The sequence below is a fragment of the Nasonia vitripennis genome, chromosome 4, assembly GCF_009193385.2.
Source record: "Nasonia vitripennis strain AsymCx chromosome 4, Nvit_psr_1.1, whole genome shotgun sequence".
Lineage (NCBI taxonomy): Eukaryota > Metazoa > Arthropoda > Insecta > Hymenoptera > Pteromalidae > Nasonia > Nasonia vitripennis.
The window spans coordinates 22,858,045-22,877,846 of NC_045760.1; the positions used below are offsets into that span (position 1 = coordinate 22,858,045).

General features: G+C 33.8%; 4 protein-coding genes across 6 annotated transcripts in view; 2 read left to right on the plus strand and 2 right to left on the minus strand.

Annotated features, from left to right (window-relative positions):
- LOC100120296 (ATPase family AAA domain-containing protein 2-like) overlaps window positions 1–6,902 on the plus strand; it is a 35,718-nt gene extending 28,816 nt beyond the window's left edge. For both annotated transcript variants that reach the window (XM_031929802.2, XM_031929803.2), the window contains one exon: window positions 6,647–6,902. In XM_031929802.2, coding sequence (XP_031785662.1) covers window positions 6,647–6,665 — 19 coding nt within the window. In that variant the 3' untranslated portion in view covers window positions 6,666–6,902. The remainder of the gene's footprint in view (window positions 1–6,646) is intronic.
- Window positions 6,903–8,551: 1,649 nt separating this feature from the next.
- Window positions 8,552–17,059, minus strand: LOC103316353. 2 transcript variants are annotated; one of them, XM_031928974.2, is made up of 11 exons: window positions 15,995–17,059; window positions 11,553–14,148; window positions 10,857–10,993; window positions 10,453–10,782; window positions 10,245–10,381; window positions 10,084–10,174; window positions 9,826–10,002; window positions 9,553–9,720; window positions 9,337–9,481; window positions 9,078–9,235; window positions 8,552–8,992 (listed from the first exon to the last, which is right to left on the minus strand). In XM_031928974.2, exons 3-11 carry the CDS (start codon window positions 10,935–10,937, stop codon window positions 8,633–8,635), a joined length of 1,647 nt encoding a protein of 548 aa, XP_031784834.1. In that variant the 5' UTR covers window positions 10,938–10,993; window positions 11,553–14,148; window positions 15,995–17,059; the 3' UTR covers window positions 8,552–8,632. The 2 variants fall into 2 exon arrangements, with proteins under 2 accessions (XP_031784834.1, XP_032455649.1); XM_032599758.1 differs by lacking the exon at window positions 15,995–17,059 and adding an exon at window positions 15,193–15,687 and having other exon boundaries at window positions 11,553–15,094.
- LOC107980677 lies at window positions 12,893–14,050 on the minus strand. The gene is made up of 3 exons (XM_031928510.1): window positions 13,735–14,050; window positions 13,425–13,635; window positions 12,893–13,352 (listed from the first exon to the last, which is right to left on the minus strand). The coding sequence occupies exons 1-3, from the start codon at window positions 14,048–14,050 to the stop codon at window positions 12,893–12,895; spliced, it is 987 nt and encodes a 328-aa protein (XP_031784370.1).
- LOC107980911 lies at window positions 16,075–18,157 on the plus strand. Its single transcript, XM_031928512.1, has 7 exons — window positions 16,075–16,156; window positions 16,592–16,623; window positions 17,028–17,091; window positions 17,183–17,324; window positions 17,391–17,531; window positions 17,655–17,762; window positions 17,948–18,157. Exons 1-7 carry the CDS (start codon window positions 16,075–16,077, stop codon window positions 18,039–18,041), a joined length of 663 nt encoding a protein of 220 aa, XP_031784372.1. The 3' UTR covers window positions 18,042–18,157.
- The last annotated feature ends 1,645 nt before the right edge of the window (window positions 18,158–19,802 follow it).

Consider the following 19,802-nt stretch of genomic DNA (forward strand, 5'->3'; position numbering starts at 1 on the left):
ACCTCCAGAATCGATTCCCGCATTCAGATTTTGAAAATTATAAATTTTTTTGTAATTTGTTTAAATAATTTGTTATAAACAATTGCAAATGACATAAGAAAAAATACGTATATTTTATTTTTCACTTATGCAAAGGATAGCACAGTTTGTTTGTCGCTATCTCAACCAGTCTTAGCATGGGCTTTAATGGGTTAAGATGTTTTACGAAAATCGGTCATTTTTACTCTTATTCTTAAAATTCTTATAACTTTTAATCCGAGCGACTAATTTTAATCATCCAGGGCTCAAATGAAAGCTCTTTTCTTTTATCTTCGTTAAATAAAAATACGATCAGCTATATATATGCCTCTCAATTATGGCCGTTTTTTGGCCGTTTTCGTCGTCATGTATATAGCTGATCGTAAAATAAAAAGGTTAATCTGATTTTTCAAACCGAAAGCGGAAGAAAAGAACTACAATTTGAACCCCAGATGATCGAAATTGACCGTTGGGATCAAGAGTAATAAGGATTTTAAAAATAAGAAAAATCGCTGATTTTCGTAAAAAATCGAGAAATTTGTGATTTTTTGACAATTTAATTTTTTTTCAGCAATTTACTTAATCTTGCCATTTTATTAGTTTTGCCTTAATAAAATATTTGTTTTTATTTAAAAAATAACGAATTTTTTTTTATAAAAAGAATCTGAATTGTGCTACTTCTGCTGGAAAATTTGAACAGTGCTACTCTTCGTAGGGAGCGAAGGTATGATCTAAACAACGCGAATTAAGAAAATCAGCACACCCATCGTTTACCAGCTATAACACAATTAATCAAAATTCGTACATATGATGAATTTATTATTTTTCAAAAAATAATTAAAAAATTGTAAATAATTATTCCAGTAATAGTACATTATGCAACAAGGAAGTAAAGTCGTTGTTTATTCCCGTGGGTGAAAGTTTACTGCCCAAGCGAAGCGAACGGTGACAATCTCAGGAGTGTAGAATCAACTTTTCGCACGTGTATCGAACGTTATTTTTCGATACAGGGGCGGAAAATGTGCTTGGGCGCACGCGGAGCGTGCGTAAAAGTGGATTTATAGCACTGCGTGACCTAAGTCCGCGTATAAGTCACGCCTATCCGTGACCTAAATAGTTTTTTATTGCATCGTGCATTATCGTCCGAGCATAGCGAGCGACCGTGCGTCCGTACGGTGCAGTACAGGACTGTTTATGTCACGGATAGTTGTGACACAGCGGATTTAGGACAGGCAGATGCTATAAAATAGTATACGATACTTGTGACTCAAATCGACCCATTATTACACGGCGTGTAAATGTGATCTATGAACTAATATCATGCATCTATAGGTATACATAATACTAATAAAAAGTATTTAAGTCTTAGATTTTACATTGCAAATTTTATACTAACTTAAGTTAAGATTCTAAATAATGTTTACATATACTTCAATAATTACAATTTTTCAAATACGATTATAAAAATGTGTATTTTATAAAGCTTTCTGATTTATAGTCCAGTTGATTTGTTCAAATCTTATATAATTATAATTATAAAACATGTTTATATTTAACAATAAATAAAAAACAATGTACAATATATATATATATATATATATATATATATATATATAATATATATATATATATATATATATATATATATATATATATATATATATATAATATCTGTAAAATAAGTACAGATAAGTTTTTTTTTTTTTTGTTTTTACATGGCATTTGGAACTCGAAAGTTCATCGCCTCATCTACGCAAGCCTTCGACGCTGCCCTATCTTGTGTCAACCCCACCCAAGATGCACCTCTCCGATCGACACCCACCCGTCCTATTTCTATTAGATCCGCTTTTCCGTTGTCCTCCCATCTACGTCTAGGTCTACCTAGAGGTCGCGTTACCATCGGCCTGCCCTTCATGACACGCGCTGCCGTACGGTCGTCTCCCATTCTCGCTACGTGCCCTGCCCATCCCAATCTGCGCGATTTTATTATTCTGTTAATATTTGGTGACGCGTACAGATTGTGTAACTCATCATTGTGTAGTCTCCTCCATTCCCCGGTTTCCTCATCTTTCTGCGGCCCGTATATTTTTCGCAAGACTTTATTTTCAAATACACTAAAACGGTTGTCCGCCTGCTTAGTGAGAGCCCACGTTTCGCACCCGTACAGAACCACCGGCAGTATTATTGTCCTGTATATTCTTATTTTAACGTTTTTAGACAACAGCCTCGACTTAAGTAAATTACTCACGGCGTAGAAGCAAGCATTACCCGAATGGAGTCTCTTATTTATTTCGACATTAATCTCGTTTCTATCATTTATGGTCGTACCCAGATACCTGAATTCGCTAACCTTTTCAAAAGTAAAATTCCCAACTCTGAGATCTTCCTCCCCTCTGCAGATGCCTAGCTTATCCACAATCATGTACTTTGTTTTTGATTCACTCACTTCTAACCCTGTATACTCCACCGCTTTTATGAGGATTTCCGCGTTTCTTGCTACCGTTTCCCTACAATCCCCCAGTATATCCAAATCATCTGCGTAGCCTAGTATCTGCGTTGTTCCATTAAGCGTTGCGCCCATCTGGCTAACCTGCATTTTTCTAACGGCATACTCTAACGTTAAGTTGAACAGCACCGTAGAGAGTCCATCCCCTTGTTTTAAACCATCGCGTATCATGAAGGGTTCTGATACATTACCGCCTACTCGGACCTTTCCCGTGCTTCCGTTCAGACATATTTGAATTAATCTCACGAGTTTTTTCGGTACACCGAGAAGTACTAGGATTTGATACATTTTGCTTCGCTTAATAGAGTCGTACGCTTTTTTAAAATCTATAAATAGTTGGTGTATGGTTTCGCAAAATTCCCACTTTTTCTCTAACAACTGTCTTATGGTAAACATTTGATCGCTCGTCGATCTGTTGCGCCGAAATCCGCACTGATAATCTCCTACTATATCTTCCGCGAATGGAGTGAGTCTAGCTTGTATTACGTTTGACAGAACTTTGTAGCACGTTGCTAAAAGTGAAATACCCCTATAGTTATTGCAGTCTGTCTTATCCCCCTTTTTAAAAATCGGTATAATGATAGATTCCTTCCAATTTTCGGGTATTGTTTCATTTTTCCAGATGGCAGATACTAGTTTATAGATTTTGAAAGTGAGCTTGACGCCCCCATATTTGAGCAACTCAGCTGGTATAGAGTCATTTCCCGCGGCTTTGTTGTTTTTTAGTTTTTTAATCGCGGCCTCTACTTCTTGGTAGCTCGGTTCCTCCACGTGGGGTTCAGCAGTGTAAATTTCGTCCCCTAATTCTTCGCTATTTTCGTGCACGTTTAATAATTTATCGAAATAATTTTCCACAGCGACAGTAATTCGTTGTCATTTGTTACGAGGTCCCCGTTTTCGTCCTTCATCAATTGCGCTCTACTTCTAAAACCCTTTCTGATGGCGTTAATCCCTCTGTACATTTCGCGGGGGTTATTTTCCTTACTGTTAGTTTCTATTCTCCTAATAAGATTCTTTTGATACTCCCGCTTCTTATTTCTGTAGATCGCGCTCGTCCGTTTCCTTACGTTAGAATACTCTTCTACGGTCCTATCGCTTCTATTTTGTAAGCTATCTAATTTAGCCTTTTTGCGCCTTTCAAACCAGAGTTCGCACTCTTCGTCAAACCATGGTTTGCTCTTTGGCTTTTTCTTTTTACCCAGTACTTTGTTCGCGGCCTCTTTTACCGTTTTTTCGATGTCCCCCCATAAGCTATTCGGTTCGTCATTCCCCTCCGGCGATGTGTTTGCTTCTTCAAGTGCCTGAAACCTGTTATTAATTTCTATCTGGTACCTAATTCGCTCTGTGCTATCTCGTAGTTTATCAATATCGAAGCTTTCTACCTTGTTTGCTCGCTTACTATTTTGATTCGCTACTAGTCTAGCTCTTAATTTGGCTACTACTAGGAAGTGGTCCGAGTCGCTATCTGCCCTTCTGTAAACCCTTACGTCGAGAACGTCAGTATGACGTCTTTTTTCAATGAGGAAATGATGAATTTGGTTCTGCGTGGCCCCGTCCGGCGATGTCCACATTGTTTTGATTATAAGATCTTTTGCCGCCGCGAAATTTATGACCCTAATACCGTTATCATTGCTGACTCTATACCAGCTGAGTTGCTCAAATATGGGGGCGTCGAGCTCACTTTCAAAATCTATAAACTAGTATCTGCCATCTGGAAAAATGAAACAATACCCGAAAATTGGAAGGAATCTATCATTATACCGATTTTTAAAAAGGGGGATAAGACAGACTGCAATAACTATAGGGGTATTTCACTTTTAGCAACGTGCTACAAAGTTCTGTCAAACGTAATACAAGCTAGACTCACTCCATTCGCGGAAGATATAGTAGGAGATTATCAGTGCGGATTTCGGCGCAACAGATCGACGAGCGATCAAATGTTTACCATAAGACAGTTGTTAGAGAAAAAGTGGGAATTTTGCGAAACCATACACCAACTATTTATAGATTTTAAAAAAGCGTACGACTCTATTAAGCGAAGCAAAATGTATCAAATCCTAGTACTTCTCGGTGTACCGAAAAAACTCGTGAGATTAATTCAAATATGTCTGAACGGAAGCACGGGAAAGGTCCGAGTAGGCGGTAATGTATCAGAACCCTTCATGATACGCGATGGTTTAAAACAAGGGGATGGACTCTCTACGGTGTTGTTCAACTTAACGTTAGAGTATGCCGTTAGAAAAATGCAGGTTAGCCAGATGGGCGCAACGCTTAATGGAACAACGCAGATACTAGGCTACGCAGATGATTTGGATATACTGGGGGATTGTAGGGAAACGGTAGCAAGAAACGCGGAAATCCTCATAAAAGCGGTGGAGTATACAGGGTTAGAAGTGAGTGAATCAAAAACAAAGTACATGATTGTGGATAAGCTAGGCATCTGCAGAGGGGAGGAAGATCTCAGAGTTGGGAATTTTACTTTTGAAAAGGTTAGCGAATTCAGGTATCTGGGTACGACCATAAATGATAGAAACGAGATTAATGTCGAAATAAATAAGAGACTCCATTCGGGTAATGCTTGCTTCTACGCCGTGAGTAATTTACTTAAGTCGAGGCTGTTGTCTAAAAACGTTAAAATAAGAATATACAGGACAATAATACTGCCGGTGGTTCTGTACGGGTGCGAAACGTGGGCTCTCACTAAGCAGGCGGACAACCGTTTTAGGGTATTTGAAAATAAAGTCTTGCGAAAAATATACGGGCCGCAGAAAGATGAGGAAACCGGGGAATGGAGGAGACTACACAATGATGAGTTACACAATCTGTACGCGTCACCAAATATTAACAGAATAATAAAATCGCGCAGATTGGGATGGGCAGGGCACGTAGCGAGAATGGGAGACGACCGTACGGCAGCGCGTGTCATGAAGGGCAGGCCGATGGTAACGCGACCTCTAGGTAGACCTAGACGTAGATTGGAGGACAACGGAAAAGCGGATCTAATAGAAATAGGACGGGTGGGTGTCGATCGGAGAGGTGCATCTTGGGTGGGGTTGACACAAGATAGGGCAGCGTGGAAGGCTTGCGTAGATGAGGCGATGAACTTTCGAGTTCCAAATGCCATGTAAAAACAAAAAAAAAATGCGTCATAGTTTGTGTTGCATTATAAGACACAGTTTTGGCTTCAGCCGTGACGCAGCTGCTCAAAATGTATAAAGTTTTAATCAATCGACAATCATAACTATGTAGCATGACATAATTATATTACCCAAATGAATATATGTGATATATGAACTAATATCGTGCATCTATAGGTATACATAATACTAATAAAACGTATACGGATATTCTATTCTTATCGCGATAATATAGTACATTATGCAACTAGGGAGAAAATAAGCTATGTGCTGAAAACACCTCACCCGAGTCTAACATAGCTTTTATTCCCGTGTTGCACACCTTGTTTTTTCCAACAAGGGCATGAAAGGGACTTTTTTATGCGTGAAAGTACGTGTATTTCAAGTCGTGCACAAAAAATTTGAGAAAATTTGAGAGATTTGAAAAGTGGGTATTAACACAGAGGGGAGAAAAAAAAATTTCTCCCCGCTTGAGCTCAAACTTTTCCTAAAACGCTTGGAATGAACGATTTTCTACGCTACTTTTGAGCATGAAAAAAGGCCCATTTTATGCGCGTGTTGGGAAAATAATATTTGTTGGCCTAATAGAAAGATTCGCTAATTTTTTGATTAGAAAGATTAGTTTGCCAACGCTTTGCCTTTTTCCTACATATTAGTAAATATGATATTACAACGATCTGCTTGAACATTTGTTAATCTGAAATCCCGCATTTATATTTTGTAAAAATTTGAAGCAGTGTAATATATACACTATTATGTATACTCCCCGTTATAACAAGTTTCTTTAAATAAATCTGAGCTCCCAACATGATTATTTTAGGTGTAGGTTCTCATTGGATGAGATCAGACCCCTATACCCAACCCTACCTAACTCCACCACACCCCTGGCGAGCTCTCGTCTGTATCCAAAGTTATTTTAACGTTGGATGTACCGATATATTTACGTTTTCAAAATGTGTTTAAGTAATATTTAATTTTGTTCTAGGGAGAGCATTATTTTGTGACAAAGACTGACTCAAGCAGACGACCGGTTCAAGAAAAATTATCAATGTGATAATACTTCAAATTTTTAAGTAAATTGTTTTGATAGAGAAGAAAAAAGTATTCTTATGCTTCTTTTATTTGTATCTGTCATAATGTGAATTTCAAGTGTAGTCGTTTTATTTTGATTTACTGTGGTAGACCATAGTCTCTTGTCTTTGTTCGATATTAAATAAACCTGATCACGTGAATTGTAAAAATGTCGAGAATTTAAAATATAAGTTGTAATTTTTTAAAAATGTTAACATGCGATGTAATTGCAAATAATAAAAAAAAACATGGTATATGGAATAAAATACGAGTTCAAATAATTTTTATATATTATTATTTATGAGAATAATAGAGACTTTTACTTAGCGTAGAATATTCGAATGAAGTAAGAAGCACATGTGCGTAATAAGAACTCATACGAATATAATTGCAACTGTTACTATGATATTTTTCCATTGTTATTATGAAGTGACATCACACGCTAAGCTAAAATGCCAAAGACTTTTGTGAATGATATATTGTTATCAAATGTGTAAAATATGATATGTTACAAAATAATGCAAAGAATTCTAAGAAACCTATATATAGCATATTGTTACGAGTGAAGAGTGCAACGAAAAAGTGACGGACCCCGGGCTTGAACCGAGATCCTCTGGCTTGCAAGGCAGACGTTCTGTCTTTGCGCCACGGGGCACGGCCGCCACCGCATTGCACTCTTCTACTCGTGTTCTTATAGTAATTAGAAACCCGTGACGTGTGTACACACGTGACAATATACAATATTTTAAAAAGCATATATCTATAAACAAATAAAGGTATGGTTTCTGACAAAATATTATATAGGTTTACTAAAAAAATTATACATTGGGATTTCAGAATTAATATTTTTGAGAAGAAATAGAGGAGTTGCGCCTATAGTATGAATACAAAAGTTTCTGCGTGTTCTCTACTTAGTTAATTTTCTAGTAAGAAAATATTCAGCATATAAGTCAAGCCGTCATTTAAAAGAGTTACCTGTATCAATCAAGTTAGCGTTTCTATATATCTGTATAGGATATGGATGGATAAAAATAAATAGTTTGAATAAAAATAAACAAATCTATTAAGTTTTTGAAGTCCGAAATTTCAAGGTTGCGTTGTAATGAAATGTTTGCTTTTATAAATGATTATTTTCTTAAGTAGGGGAGATGCTCCTAGCGCGAGATAGTGCCCAGCATGGGACGTTATCAGTTTCCAGCTTTTGGAGCGACATTACGGCCCTTGCGCCCGGTAGGTTGGCAGTTTTTAAAGTTTTTATACTCCCCGAGGCCGTGCTGCGCGAGCGAGAGGAAAAAAGTTGATTCGAAAGTATTGCTTTTTGCACTTTGGGAGTTGTCAAAAGATAATTTCCGCTTCTTGGCAGATCGATGTAAGGCAAGTTTAATGGCTTCAATCTCCCTAGAAGATTAGTTTAAAGTTCGAATTTTCCAAAAGTTTCGGAGTCAGTCCTATATGTGCAAATTCAGAAAAAACCGGACACTTCAGGGGTCTGAGTGAACAAATTTGAAATTTGAGGGCACACCTACCAGACCAACTTTTTTGAGTTCCTTATCTCTGCAAAGTTAAAATAGTGAAATTCCACTAATTCATAGTGTATATGTATACACTAATTGGATTAGTTAAAAATGCTCCACTGTGAATTAGTGCATATACACTAATTACAATAGTGAAATGGTTGCACTATTTGAATTAGAGAAATATGCACTATTAAATTTAGTGTATATGCACTAATTGCAATAGTGGAATGGTTAGTGAAATTAATAAATTTGAATTTACTTAACGTAATAGTGAAAATCAAATAACTAAATTAAGAATTAAGAATTCATAATCAATTTATTTAATGATTTTTACAAATTCTGATGGAGTAATAAAAAATGAATATCCGTAAGAAATAGCAATTTTATTCGTCACTATCGGAACTATTGCTATCGTGAGTCAAATTCATATTTTTTAAATTGACATATAATGATGCCACAATAGAAATTGACTTTTTTTCTGTTAAGCGATATACGTACGACTCTATAAACGTATAGACATTTTGTAAAGACACTGGATACTGAATATTAAATATGAAATAAATTTTAAACATCAAATCAAAGGGCGCAGTAAAATCGTTTCGATTATTACATGTAAGTATAGCATTGTCAGCAATAACATAAAAGTGGGGTGTCTCGTCATCAACTTGAATGATGTACGGTTGAATGGTCGATGTGCATTCAGATCGTTTCGATTTTACGAATTCTTGAACATTAGCTCCAGCCTATAAATAATATTTAAATTATTTTTATAATATAATACAATTTCATAAATTTTTCAAAATGGACAAAATTATAATATTCATTTACATTTATGTTTTCGATCATGAATCGATAGGGCTCGATCATTTTAACTTTCTTTTTCTGGGAACTATCCATTGGCTTATCAACTTTTTTCTTTGATTTATTTTTGACAGCATTGCTTACTGGCAATAATGTTATCAACAGAAGTAAAGCTTTTAAAACATCTGGAAATGAACGAGTGACTTTATATTAAAAACCTGTCAACCCGAAATATGTATACAGTGTAAATTTTGAAACAAATATATATATATATATATATACATACCGTCAGTTATAGCCTTATGTTTTTTCCATAAATCATAATTGCATATTCTTGTATATTCAAAAATACGTGGAACGTAATATGGGCCAAATTTAGACAAGAAATCATCACATTTTTCTGGAAATATGAGTTCGAATTCAGCTATTATCTGGAAAAATGTATTGTTTAAAAACTGAGCTAAGGAAGAATACACAATTAACAGAATAAAAAATAGTTTACCATATCGCCATTGTAATCTTGCAGGCGAGGATATTTTTGCAATACTTCGGCTATAGTCGGGCTTTCACCCAATATCCAATTCCTTCTGTTGAAAAAGGTTTCTTTTAAGGTAGCTGTAATCGATTCCTTATGCTCAGGAGAGGGATATTTGTGCTCCATGTATGATATCTGCAAATTATAATTATGAAGATCGTGTAAATTATAAATATTTTTTTGATAAACTTTCGATAACTTTTTCGTACTTGTACATAAATTAATTAATTCTTTGTATACCTTTTCAGCCAATTCTTCTGGAGATAACATAGCAATGTTGCTGGACGTTTCAGTTGTTAAAACTTTACTCTTTTTTTTCAAGACATATTTTTTGTCTTCAGCTTTAAGTTTCTTTTGTACTTCAGCAACTCTAAAGGGAATAAAGCCATATCTTGTTCGTGGATCACAAAAATGTTCCTATAATGAGAAATGTACTTGTTAAGAATGCAAGAAAAAAAATTTTTTCTTTGCAAACCAAATTTTTATTTAATTACTGACATAGCCAAGCTCTTGAGTATCATCTTTTAAAAATGGAAATTCTTCAATTATGCGTTGAGCAAGTGCAATCATACCTTCAGTACGTGGATAACTAAACAATAAGTTTAATTAAGACAAATGGTTATTTATTTTAATTGTACACATCAATAACTCGAACTTACTTCCCTTGCGTTGCTATCAGTTCTGCAACTAAAACTCGTACAAAAAGTCGTCTTTCCGATGGCGTAAAAAAAGATTTTTTTACCAAATTTTTTCCTTGTTCATGATTTAATAACACTTTTTGAAGTGTAGGAGTGCGCTGTAAAAAAGAGTATAAAAAAATGCAGCTTTGTAATAATAAAATCTATTGAAGAAGAAAAATATTATTACCATAAATTCATGTGGCTTGGCCGATGTAAATTTTTGAGAACCACTGCTGGATTTAGTAGTTTTTTCCTCTGAGTTATTTTTTTCGTGATTTTCTTTATCAGCAGCGCTTTCTAAAAATGTTGATGAACAAGGGATACTTGCTAATTTTCTTCTTTTAATGCCAACGGAGCTACATTCTGTATTATTATCTATTGTTGATAATTGGATAGTTTCATCAAGCGTTCTCTTGCCATTACCATGATTTTCTAAATTTTCCTGTTTATCAGTTTCTTTATTTAAAGGTATTAATGTATTTCCATCTACGTCTAAAGTAAACATTTCCATGATATCCTACAAAATTAAAATAAATATTTCAACTACAATTCCCTACTATAACAACAACTTTAGTATGATATTAATTTTACCGGCTGCAATAAATTGGATTCATCCTTGTACATTTTGATTACTTGTAAGAGTTCTTTACAAGGGCCCATTCTTATTGACATTTCTTTTAGATCAGCTTGAGTTAAACCCAAAAAAGTTTTACCACTAATACCTTCACCTAGAAAATAATAATAAAGTTAGTCTAGAATCGAAAGTTTTTATATATACACAAGATACGATTTTTCAATGTGTCATAAAAAACATGCATGATTACTAGAATCTTTGGACCCATTTTCATGATTGATTATCATTCTTAATGAATTGAATGAAACAGTATCATTGAAAATAGAGAATCATGTATTGTTAAAGTACAGTACATTAGGTTCGAGGATTTTAAGAGTCAAAAAGTAAGGTTTGGAGTAAAAAAAAATACATAATCAATGACGAATCCAAGGAGAGGGCAATTACTCTATTAATCCTTCACCACAACATTTAATAGGAAATTTTATTTTTAGGTTATGAATTATGGGTTTATGAGTTGGAGATTGTTTGTGTATTTATGGTGATGGAATGACAAATGTAAAAGCCATGCATTGATGTCTTGTTACTTTAGGGTTTATGGTTTTTTAAAGTTTCGGTATAGGATAGGCTGAGATCAAAATCCGGTGCAATTTTACACGTTACTTATGCAAAATATAAGCAAAAGCTTAAAAGTAATATTTATTTGTGGTTCTTACCAATGCTTTTGCATTTATATGATTATATGACGTAAACTAATATAATAAAGAGCATCATGAGCTGGATTACTATTGGGTTTGGACCAATAACAAACAGGTTTATAATATGGCAAATCTTTTACTTGTAAAAATCTTGTCGGGCTATCATTACGACCTATACAGAAACCCCATGCTAACAAATCTGTATCATACAATACAGTATGACATTCTATAATTAACAGAAAAATTTTGTTATCCTCTGTTACAATGATTTCTTCTATTCTCCCGAAAAGATGTAAGCTATCGTTCCTTGATGAAGCTTTTTCCAAAATAACAAATAACTTTGGTCGAAATTCAACACCATTGACTAAAACCGATTTTGTTACACATACAGAATTATTACCTTCAAAACCAAGTCGAAGAAGATACTGTCTACTTAATGTACTGCAAACAAATTTTGTTTTACCAGTTACTACTTCATGATGGTTTATTTTAACATTTCCTGAACTCCACTTTTCACATTGAATACATTGTGATACTCGAATTATAGTTTTTGGTATGTTTTTAAAATTATTTACAGCTTGAGCTCGCTTGGCCAATTCGTTATGTTTTCCTTCAAACCTCATGCAGTAAAAGTGAACAAGAGGTCCAGACCAAAGAACACATTCAGAATAATGCATTGCGTGATGAAATTTGTTGATGATATTAACATTTGGAAATAAATTTTTAAAGCATTCTACGAATTCCTGAAGTAGATTATCATAAAGAGAAAGCAAAGGTTTTTGTAATTTTGGTGAAAAAATAATTTCCATTATTCGAAGTAACAGAATTATTAGATACATGTGTTCATCTCCTTCTTCAATCTTTCCTGCGAGTAGAAATGGCAAAGCTCTAGTCAACAACCATATTTGCATAGCTTTCTGTTTAAGTGTATGATCCTTTCTCTTGAGTATATCTTCGGTGAAATTTGCTGAAGGTTTATTTTTAACTTCAAGATAACCATAATTAAACAAATGTATGCGATTATTTAAAAAAGGAATATCAAATCGTTTTTGGACACATACATATTCATGGAGAACTAATTTACAAATCATTGGACATATACCGCATAAAAAGTCATGCATAATGTCAAATACTTTGTTGTTTGTAATATGGAAATATAAAGATTTATTCAAGCAGCAGTCACCTTTCATGCCCGTTGCTGTCTTTGAAGCATCAGAGAAATTTGTACTTTTCAGTAATTCCAAATGCTGATCATATACATTTTTAGTACGAACTTGAGATTTTTCAAAAGAACAATTGTGTAGATTTTGTCGATTATACAAACACAATGAACAAAATAAATTTGCTGAAGGACTCAATTAGTTGAAAACGTCATGAAGGGCTAGTGCATCTCCACAAAAACTTTCAATGGAAGCTCGAAGAATAAAATTTTCATCTCCAAACTTCAAAGTTATTCCCGCATCACTTTCTAATTGGGCTAACTCTTTCATAAAAGGAGAAAGAATTTTCTCGAAGCCATACTTTTGGACATCAACGTGATGAGCTACTATCAAAACATGAATACTGTTTAACGCAGAATTCATATGAGCAGGTAAATTTGAAATTTGGTAGTAAAATACTCCAACCTTATGAACACCCGTTTTAGAATCTAAGGGACCAACAAGTTCTTTCTCATCGTAATATAATTTTAATCTTAAAGCTTTTTTGTACTTTTGAAAGAAAACATGATTCTTAAAATGATCCCCGTCTATAAATGACTCCAAACTACCATCAGAAGATGGCTGCTCATTATCGATAATTAACCTAACTTCTTGATTGCTTAAAACCATTTTTAAAACCTTTATTACAGGAACATATTAATAAGATTCTACGACCTCTTTTGATACATACGATAGAGTTGTTTTATTTAATCTGGAATCCACACGTCGACCCAAAGGAATTTCGATTGGATCAATGTAGTCACTATTTTCATTCAGTGCCTTCATTTGCTGTTCAAATGTTTTTAAATCTAGAAATGGATTTTCGTTATCAAAAACCTTATTAACGTCTCTAATAATTTCCTTATTTACTAGATGTTGAACCAGTTGAGCATTTATTTCATCTTTTAATGAATTTGAGTAGATTGAAAGCAAATTTTCACTATGGTTTAGAAATCTCGTTATAGCAGATCCTATCATAGAGCTATCATTATGCAATTTACAAATCATTTTAACAATGTAAGATCGCAAATCTAAAGGGGCATTTACAATATCCCTAGCCATATTATTGAATGCTTCAGCTTCCATTTCATGATGCTCTAATATATCGTTATTGTCATATTCCATATTTTCATTCATTTCAACTGCATTGACTTCGTCATCGGCAGCAGCTGTTGCCAAATTTGCTTCAGCCAAGTGGTTATTTAATATGTGACGTCTTAAGTTACGAAAATGAACAAAATTGCTCTGACAACCATTTTGCCCACATATGAATCCAGTATCAGGTATTCCTTTGGTAACATTAATACTATGATACATAGTAAAATGTTGTGTAAAATCTTTTAATCCTCCAGGAATTAATTGATATTGGCATAGAAAACATCGTAATCCATCCATATCGAGTTAAAGTAAGATTGCTGAAAACATTTTTATATAGGAGAATGCTATTTTCTTACATTTAAGATTAAGAGTGCTCTGCAATCCTGAACGACCAATGAGAACACGAGATTTTTCTCGACAAATTACGGATTTATAATTTGTTATTAAATAAAGCCGTAATTTGTCGAGACAAATCTTGTGTTCTCATTGGTGGTTTAAGATTGTAGAGCACTCTTAAAGGTATTCGGAATATTTAGGAAAATCGGGATATTGAGGAATTTTGGAAAACTTAGTAAATAGTAAAACTCAGTAACGTAATAAACAATCTATTATGAAACAGCAGGAAGAGTAATACATTCGTCACCCTAGCCAAGAATCCCTGCCCCAACCCCCTTATTTCCATAATATACTATTTTGTATTCTAATATAATATTTATATTAAATAAGTTGTATTTATTCCAATTAATAAATTTATTAAAATTTATTTTCCTAAATCCGAGTTCTAGTACTGTATTCTGCTAATTGTAAACTACTGAGATTTTAAAAACTTCAGTTTAATATTTTGTATATCTCCAATAGTAAATATCTCTAACGTTACAAAAAAATGTGAACGATCTCACTTAAATAAATCCATTCGAATCCATCAAATATTTATTTATTTTATTTTGAAACGACTTAAATGAACAATCTACATGAATTAAGAAGTCAAGCCAGGGTTGGGATAAAATTTAAAAAAACATCAAACTTTTATTTACTTTTGTGAAAGTATATTTTCTATCTAAAAATTAACCTTTCAAAAAAAGTGAAATGTTGGCAAGTATAAGTGGGTTTGTATAGTTTAGTATTCAAATGTCAACATTCTCGAATTTTTACCTTGACTTGTTTTTATACTAGAACAAAAAAAAAAAAAATGGAACTCATAACCTGAACCTCGTGATCAGCCACCCTGAACACTTAGACCCTGTTACAGTCTTGTATTTACTCCTAGATACCAAAAACTATGGAGCGCACTCCCTGCACCTCGTCATTGGCCCCTTTGTACACCTAGACGCCGTCCCGCTCTAGTATTTACACTTAGCTACCGAAAACAACGGAGCGCACCAGCTAGACCTCGTCGTCGGCTACTCTGTACACCTAGACACCATCTTCGATCATTATTCACACCTGGACACCGAAAACTATGGAGCGCACCACCTAGACCTCGTCATCGGCCACCCTGTACACCTAGACAACGTCTTCGAACAGTATTTACACCTGGACAACGAAAACTACAGAGCGCACGAATATTTAATAATTATATTTTTCGTAAAATCCTATTTTTGTTTATCATTTTCTTAAAATAATATGAATTACAAATTTAACTAGTAATTTATCAAGTAACTTTATAATATAAATTAAAGGAGAGATAAAAAAAATTAATCAAATTTGAATTGCCGCTTAAAAATACCGCGAGAAATTCCGAAGAAAAAGAAGATCAATGTTTTACCATCAATACATTCTACAACCTAAAAATAGTGTAAATGTATACTGACTTTTCAAAAGATTAATATTAAGTTTTAGCTAATCAATACGACTATTTTATTGCAAACAACATTTATAACCTGTCAGTACATTAAAAATTACTGTATTTTAATTAGAAAAAAAATTCATAATGATAAGATTGTCGAACTTAAACTGTCGAAAGTAAATACATTGATTCAAATTTACTCAAAATGCACCTGACTAACATTACACTGTGGATTAATTATACCCAATTAATTTATCACATTGTTGAAGAGTTTACTAACTGTAACTATGAAGTTTCAGTCATTATTTACGTACTGACTTGACCTATCCAATATAAGTAGCTTTCTTGTAGATACAAGATTTATTTGGATTTTTTACCTATTAATATGTCGAGAGTCTCCTGGTTTATAGAGTGATTTATACGCAGGAATTCAATCAATTCTTCCGTACTCAAAAAGATGATGGATGTCATGGAGAACCTCAATTTACACAGTTCTGAAAAAAGACTGAAAAAAGACACGTGTTACGAGCATATTCTAGGTTAGAAAAAATAAACGGGATCTTTGTCGGACACTTAGTACTCTAATTTGCAAAACTAATCAATACATACCTTTTGTACAATCACGAACAGCTTTGTGAAGTTGACATGCAGCGAAGAACACGTTTTTTCGTTTGTCACGAGCTGGTCGAAAGGCGCGAGAGGTTCGAGCTCCGCGCTCCAGCTTATAACACGTGCAAATGCGGCCATGATGATCTGTACGTTCTCGTAACCAACATCTTTCACTGATTTCATATTGAAATTTCACTATTTCAATAGTGAACCATCAGATTTCACTGCCTAATTTAGTGAAATTTTTTATCCCGGAAAAACAAAGTTTTATTTTCACTAATTAATAGTGAAGTTCTACTAATTTAATAGTGGAAAAAAGTTTCACTGTGACAATTAGTGAAATTTTCACTATTTTAACTTTGCAGAGATAGGCCACCCAGAGCCCGAAAAACCTTGGGTTCCCAAAATTGAAAAATACATATTTTTTTGCCGAGCAGTTTTAATTCTCTTATGGGAATTTAACACGGGAAAATTATCGAAAACAAGTCACGATTCAACTTTATCCACTCAGTGTATGAAGGTGCAATCCGAAAATGTGTATTACTATTGAGAGTTTAAACTTGGTCCGCGCCATGATGTAAAGAAAACAAGGTGTGCTCCCTAGGCAGACACGTTTTTGACTCGCTCTGCGCATCCCACTTTTCGGCCATATTGCAATATGGCGGCGTAATGTTTACGTGTTGGTGTTTAGCAGAAGATTGAAATTTTGTGTCAAGAATTCAAAAAAATGCCATCCTGTTCTATAAAATCTTGTCGAAATTGGAATGGAAACACGACGAAGAAAGGAATAAAATTTTACAGATTTCCTGCAGATGCGAGATTTGGATAAAATCTTGCGAAAATGAAAAAATTAACCTCAAAAATGGTAACATAAATTATTTGTTTGTTAATCCCATAGTGATTTATAGAAAATATTTTTATAAACAATATATTAATATAGTCAATATTTCAAATAGCTCGTATCTGTTCCATTCACTTTGCTGAAGATTGTTTTGAGCGAAAGCCAAACCATTTAATAGTACCAGGAGATACAAACACTGTTCGACTGTCCAAAACTGCTATTCCAACTCTAAATTTACACAACGATGACAGTGCAAGGTAAAATCATGCATATTAGTTTTATTATATTAAATTGACGATATGTGCAATACAGCTAAATTATAGTTTCTTACAAAAATATCTTAGATGTGGAAGAAAACGAAAAGTACTGCAAGACTGTATCAATGAACCTCTGTTGAAGAAGTCAACAAATAATTCGAAAAGTTTTACACTAGCCAACCCTGTGAATGACAAAGAAAATGTTGGGTAAGTTCTTTGGTGTACTTATTTTTAATTAATTGTATATGTTGTACAATATAAAAATAAAAATAAATAATTGAAATATCTTTTTAACGTACACGTCATGTAAAAATATTTTATTTATTGTAGCTGTGCTGTTCAAGATAATTTTGAAAAACAAACTGACAGTATTGTAAGCTTTACTTCAGAAGAACCAGCACTAGAGGACCAGTGCTTGACGGAGTTACAATCGCATGAGTGAGTTCAAATTACTGCATTATATTTTAATATTCATAGCATGTATTTACAAAATAACAATTTACGACACATTTATTGTTAAAATGAGTGCGTTGTAAAATATGGAATACGTATTGATATTTTATATGATGTTGATAATTTAGATGTATTAATTAATAATTTAATAATAAATTATAATCTTTCAGGCAAACACATAATTGTGAAGTGACACGCTTACAAGAAGAAAATACAAACCTTCAAGCAGGCAATAATGGATTAAAATTAGTGAACAATATTTAAAAACACAAAACAATGATTTGAAAATTCAAAATGAAGAGTTAGAAAATAGATGCACTGCCTTAGATATGGAAAATAAAACAATGAAAAAAGAAATAAATAAACTAAACAAGAAATTACGTTTACAACAAAAAACTGAACAACAAGCTGTAAAGAAAAAAATATACGAGATTCTCACTCCTGTTTTTACAATGGGACAAATAAAAAAGCTATTGCATCCGACGCAGAAACGTGTGAAATGGAGCATTGCTGATATTTCCTCAGCAATAGCCCTAAGAAGTGTCTCGCCAAAAGATTACAGGTATTTAAGGAAAAAAAATTTTCCCTTACCTGCTTTATCTACTCTCAGAAAGCGAGCTTCCAGTATAGATATGAGTCCAGGAATCCTACAATCAGTATTGTCTGTCATGAAAACTAATGGTGAAGGTGAACCAACCGTTGATAAGCTATGTGTGCTCTCCTTCGATGAAGTTTATATCTCCCAGAAAATTGAAATTGATCGGAAAGAAGAACAAAAAGTCGGTCCACACAAAATGTTCAATTTGGAATGATCAGAGGATTATTCAAACAGTGGAAGCAGCCAATTTATTACGATTATGATCAGCCTCTTACTTCAGAAATTATTACTGAAACAATTGGTAAATTATATGATGCTGGTTACACTGTTGTTGCTGTCACAACTGACCTTGGTCCTACAAATAATGCCGTATGGAATCAGTTTAACATAGGGATTACTGATGATAAGGATTGTTTTTTCTCTCATCCTCGAGATGCTCAACTGAAAGTGTTTGTTTTCGCTGACCCACCACATTTAATCAAATTGATAAGGAACCATTTTATTGACTCTGGTTTTTATTTCAACGGAACATTACTGAATAAACAATGTCTTGAAGAATTGTTAACGCTGAATCAGAATGACTTAAAAATTCCCTACAAGCTAGAACAGAAGCACTTGGACGCAAGTGGTTCTGAGCGACAAAAAGTATCATTGGCTGCTCAAGTGTTCTCTAATAATACAGCTGAATCAGTAAGATGGTTTGGTTTGAACGGATTTTTGTCGTGTCACAATTACAATGAATGTGCTGATTTTTTTAAAGCAACCAATGATTGGTTTGATTTGTTCAACAGTAAAACTAAGCTTAATAAGACAGTGGAATCAAGTGCCTACGGTATAGACTTAGAGAGACAAAACGAAGTTCTTAGAATTATGAATAATTATATGCAGAATATCCAGGTTGCAAATCACAAGAACGTTTTACCGTTTCAAAAAGGAATACTTTTGAATAATTCATCACTTCCGCAATTACTATTATATTTACAACAAAATTACAATACAGCAACTTTTCAAATCCAGTATATCTTAACAAGCAGGCTAAACCAAGATGTGATTGAAAATTTTTTCTCTTATATTAGAGGCATGGGGGCTGCTCATGACAAGCCATCAGCATTACAGTTTCGATACAGACTAAGATGGTATATTTTAGGAAAGCATAGCTCCGATATGTTTATCGAAAAATGTAATACCGAAGAAGATGGAGACTCTAGTTTAGTTGATGACATATCGTCTAATAAACAAGACAGTAAACGTCCACGTACTTCCTTAAATGAAAAAAGTATGCAAGACATATTAGGATTAATGTATGATCAAGAAATGGTTGATTGTATGAATGCCAATGAAAATAACGAAGGTACGAATTTATATAAAAAATAGATAATGATAAAATGTTAATGTGCATAACGTATTTAGATTTTTTATTTTAAATG

Excerpts from the sequence above, each read along its gene's own strand:
- LOC103316353 (XM_031928974.2), bottom strand. The coding sequence starts at position 10,937 with ATGTCAATAAGAATGGGCCCTTGTAAAGAACTCTTACAAGTAATCAAA. Across the intron at positions 10,003-10,083 it reads ATACTCAAGAGCTTGGCTAT|GAACATTTTTGTGATCCACG; the intron begins GTCAGTAATTAA and ends TTCTCATTATAG. Across the intron at positions 9,236-9,336 it reads ACATAAGGCTATAACTGACG|ATGTTTTAAAAGCTTTACTT; the intron begins GTATGTATATAT and ends GTTCATTTCCAG.
- LOC107980677 (XM_031928510.1), bottom strand. The coding sequence starts at position 14,050 with ATGTATCATAGTATTAATGTTACCAAAGGAATACCTGATACTGGATTC. Across the intron at positions 13,636-13,734 it reads TTACATTGTTAAAATGATTT|ATGAAATAAATGCTCAACTG; the intron begins GTAAATTGCATA and ends ATTCATTAAAAG. Across the intron at positions 13,353-13,424 it reads TTAAATAAAACAACTCTATC|CAATCAAGAAGTTAGGTTAA; the intron begins GTATGTATCAAA and ends AATGGTTTTAAG.
- LOC107980911 (XM_031928512.1), top strand. The coding sequence starts at position 16,075 with ATGATGGATGTCATGGAGAACCTCAATTTACACAGTTCTGAAAAAAGA. Across the intron at positions 16,624-17,027 it reads CAGAGCCCGAAAAACCTTGG|ATTTCCTGCAGATGCGAGAT; the intron begins GTTCCCAAAATT and ends AAAATTTTACAG. Across the intron at positions 17,092-17,182 it reads AAAAATTAACCTCAAAAATG|CTCGTATCTGTTCCATTCAC; the intron begins GTAACATAAATT and ends TATTTCAAATAG.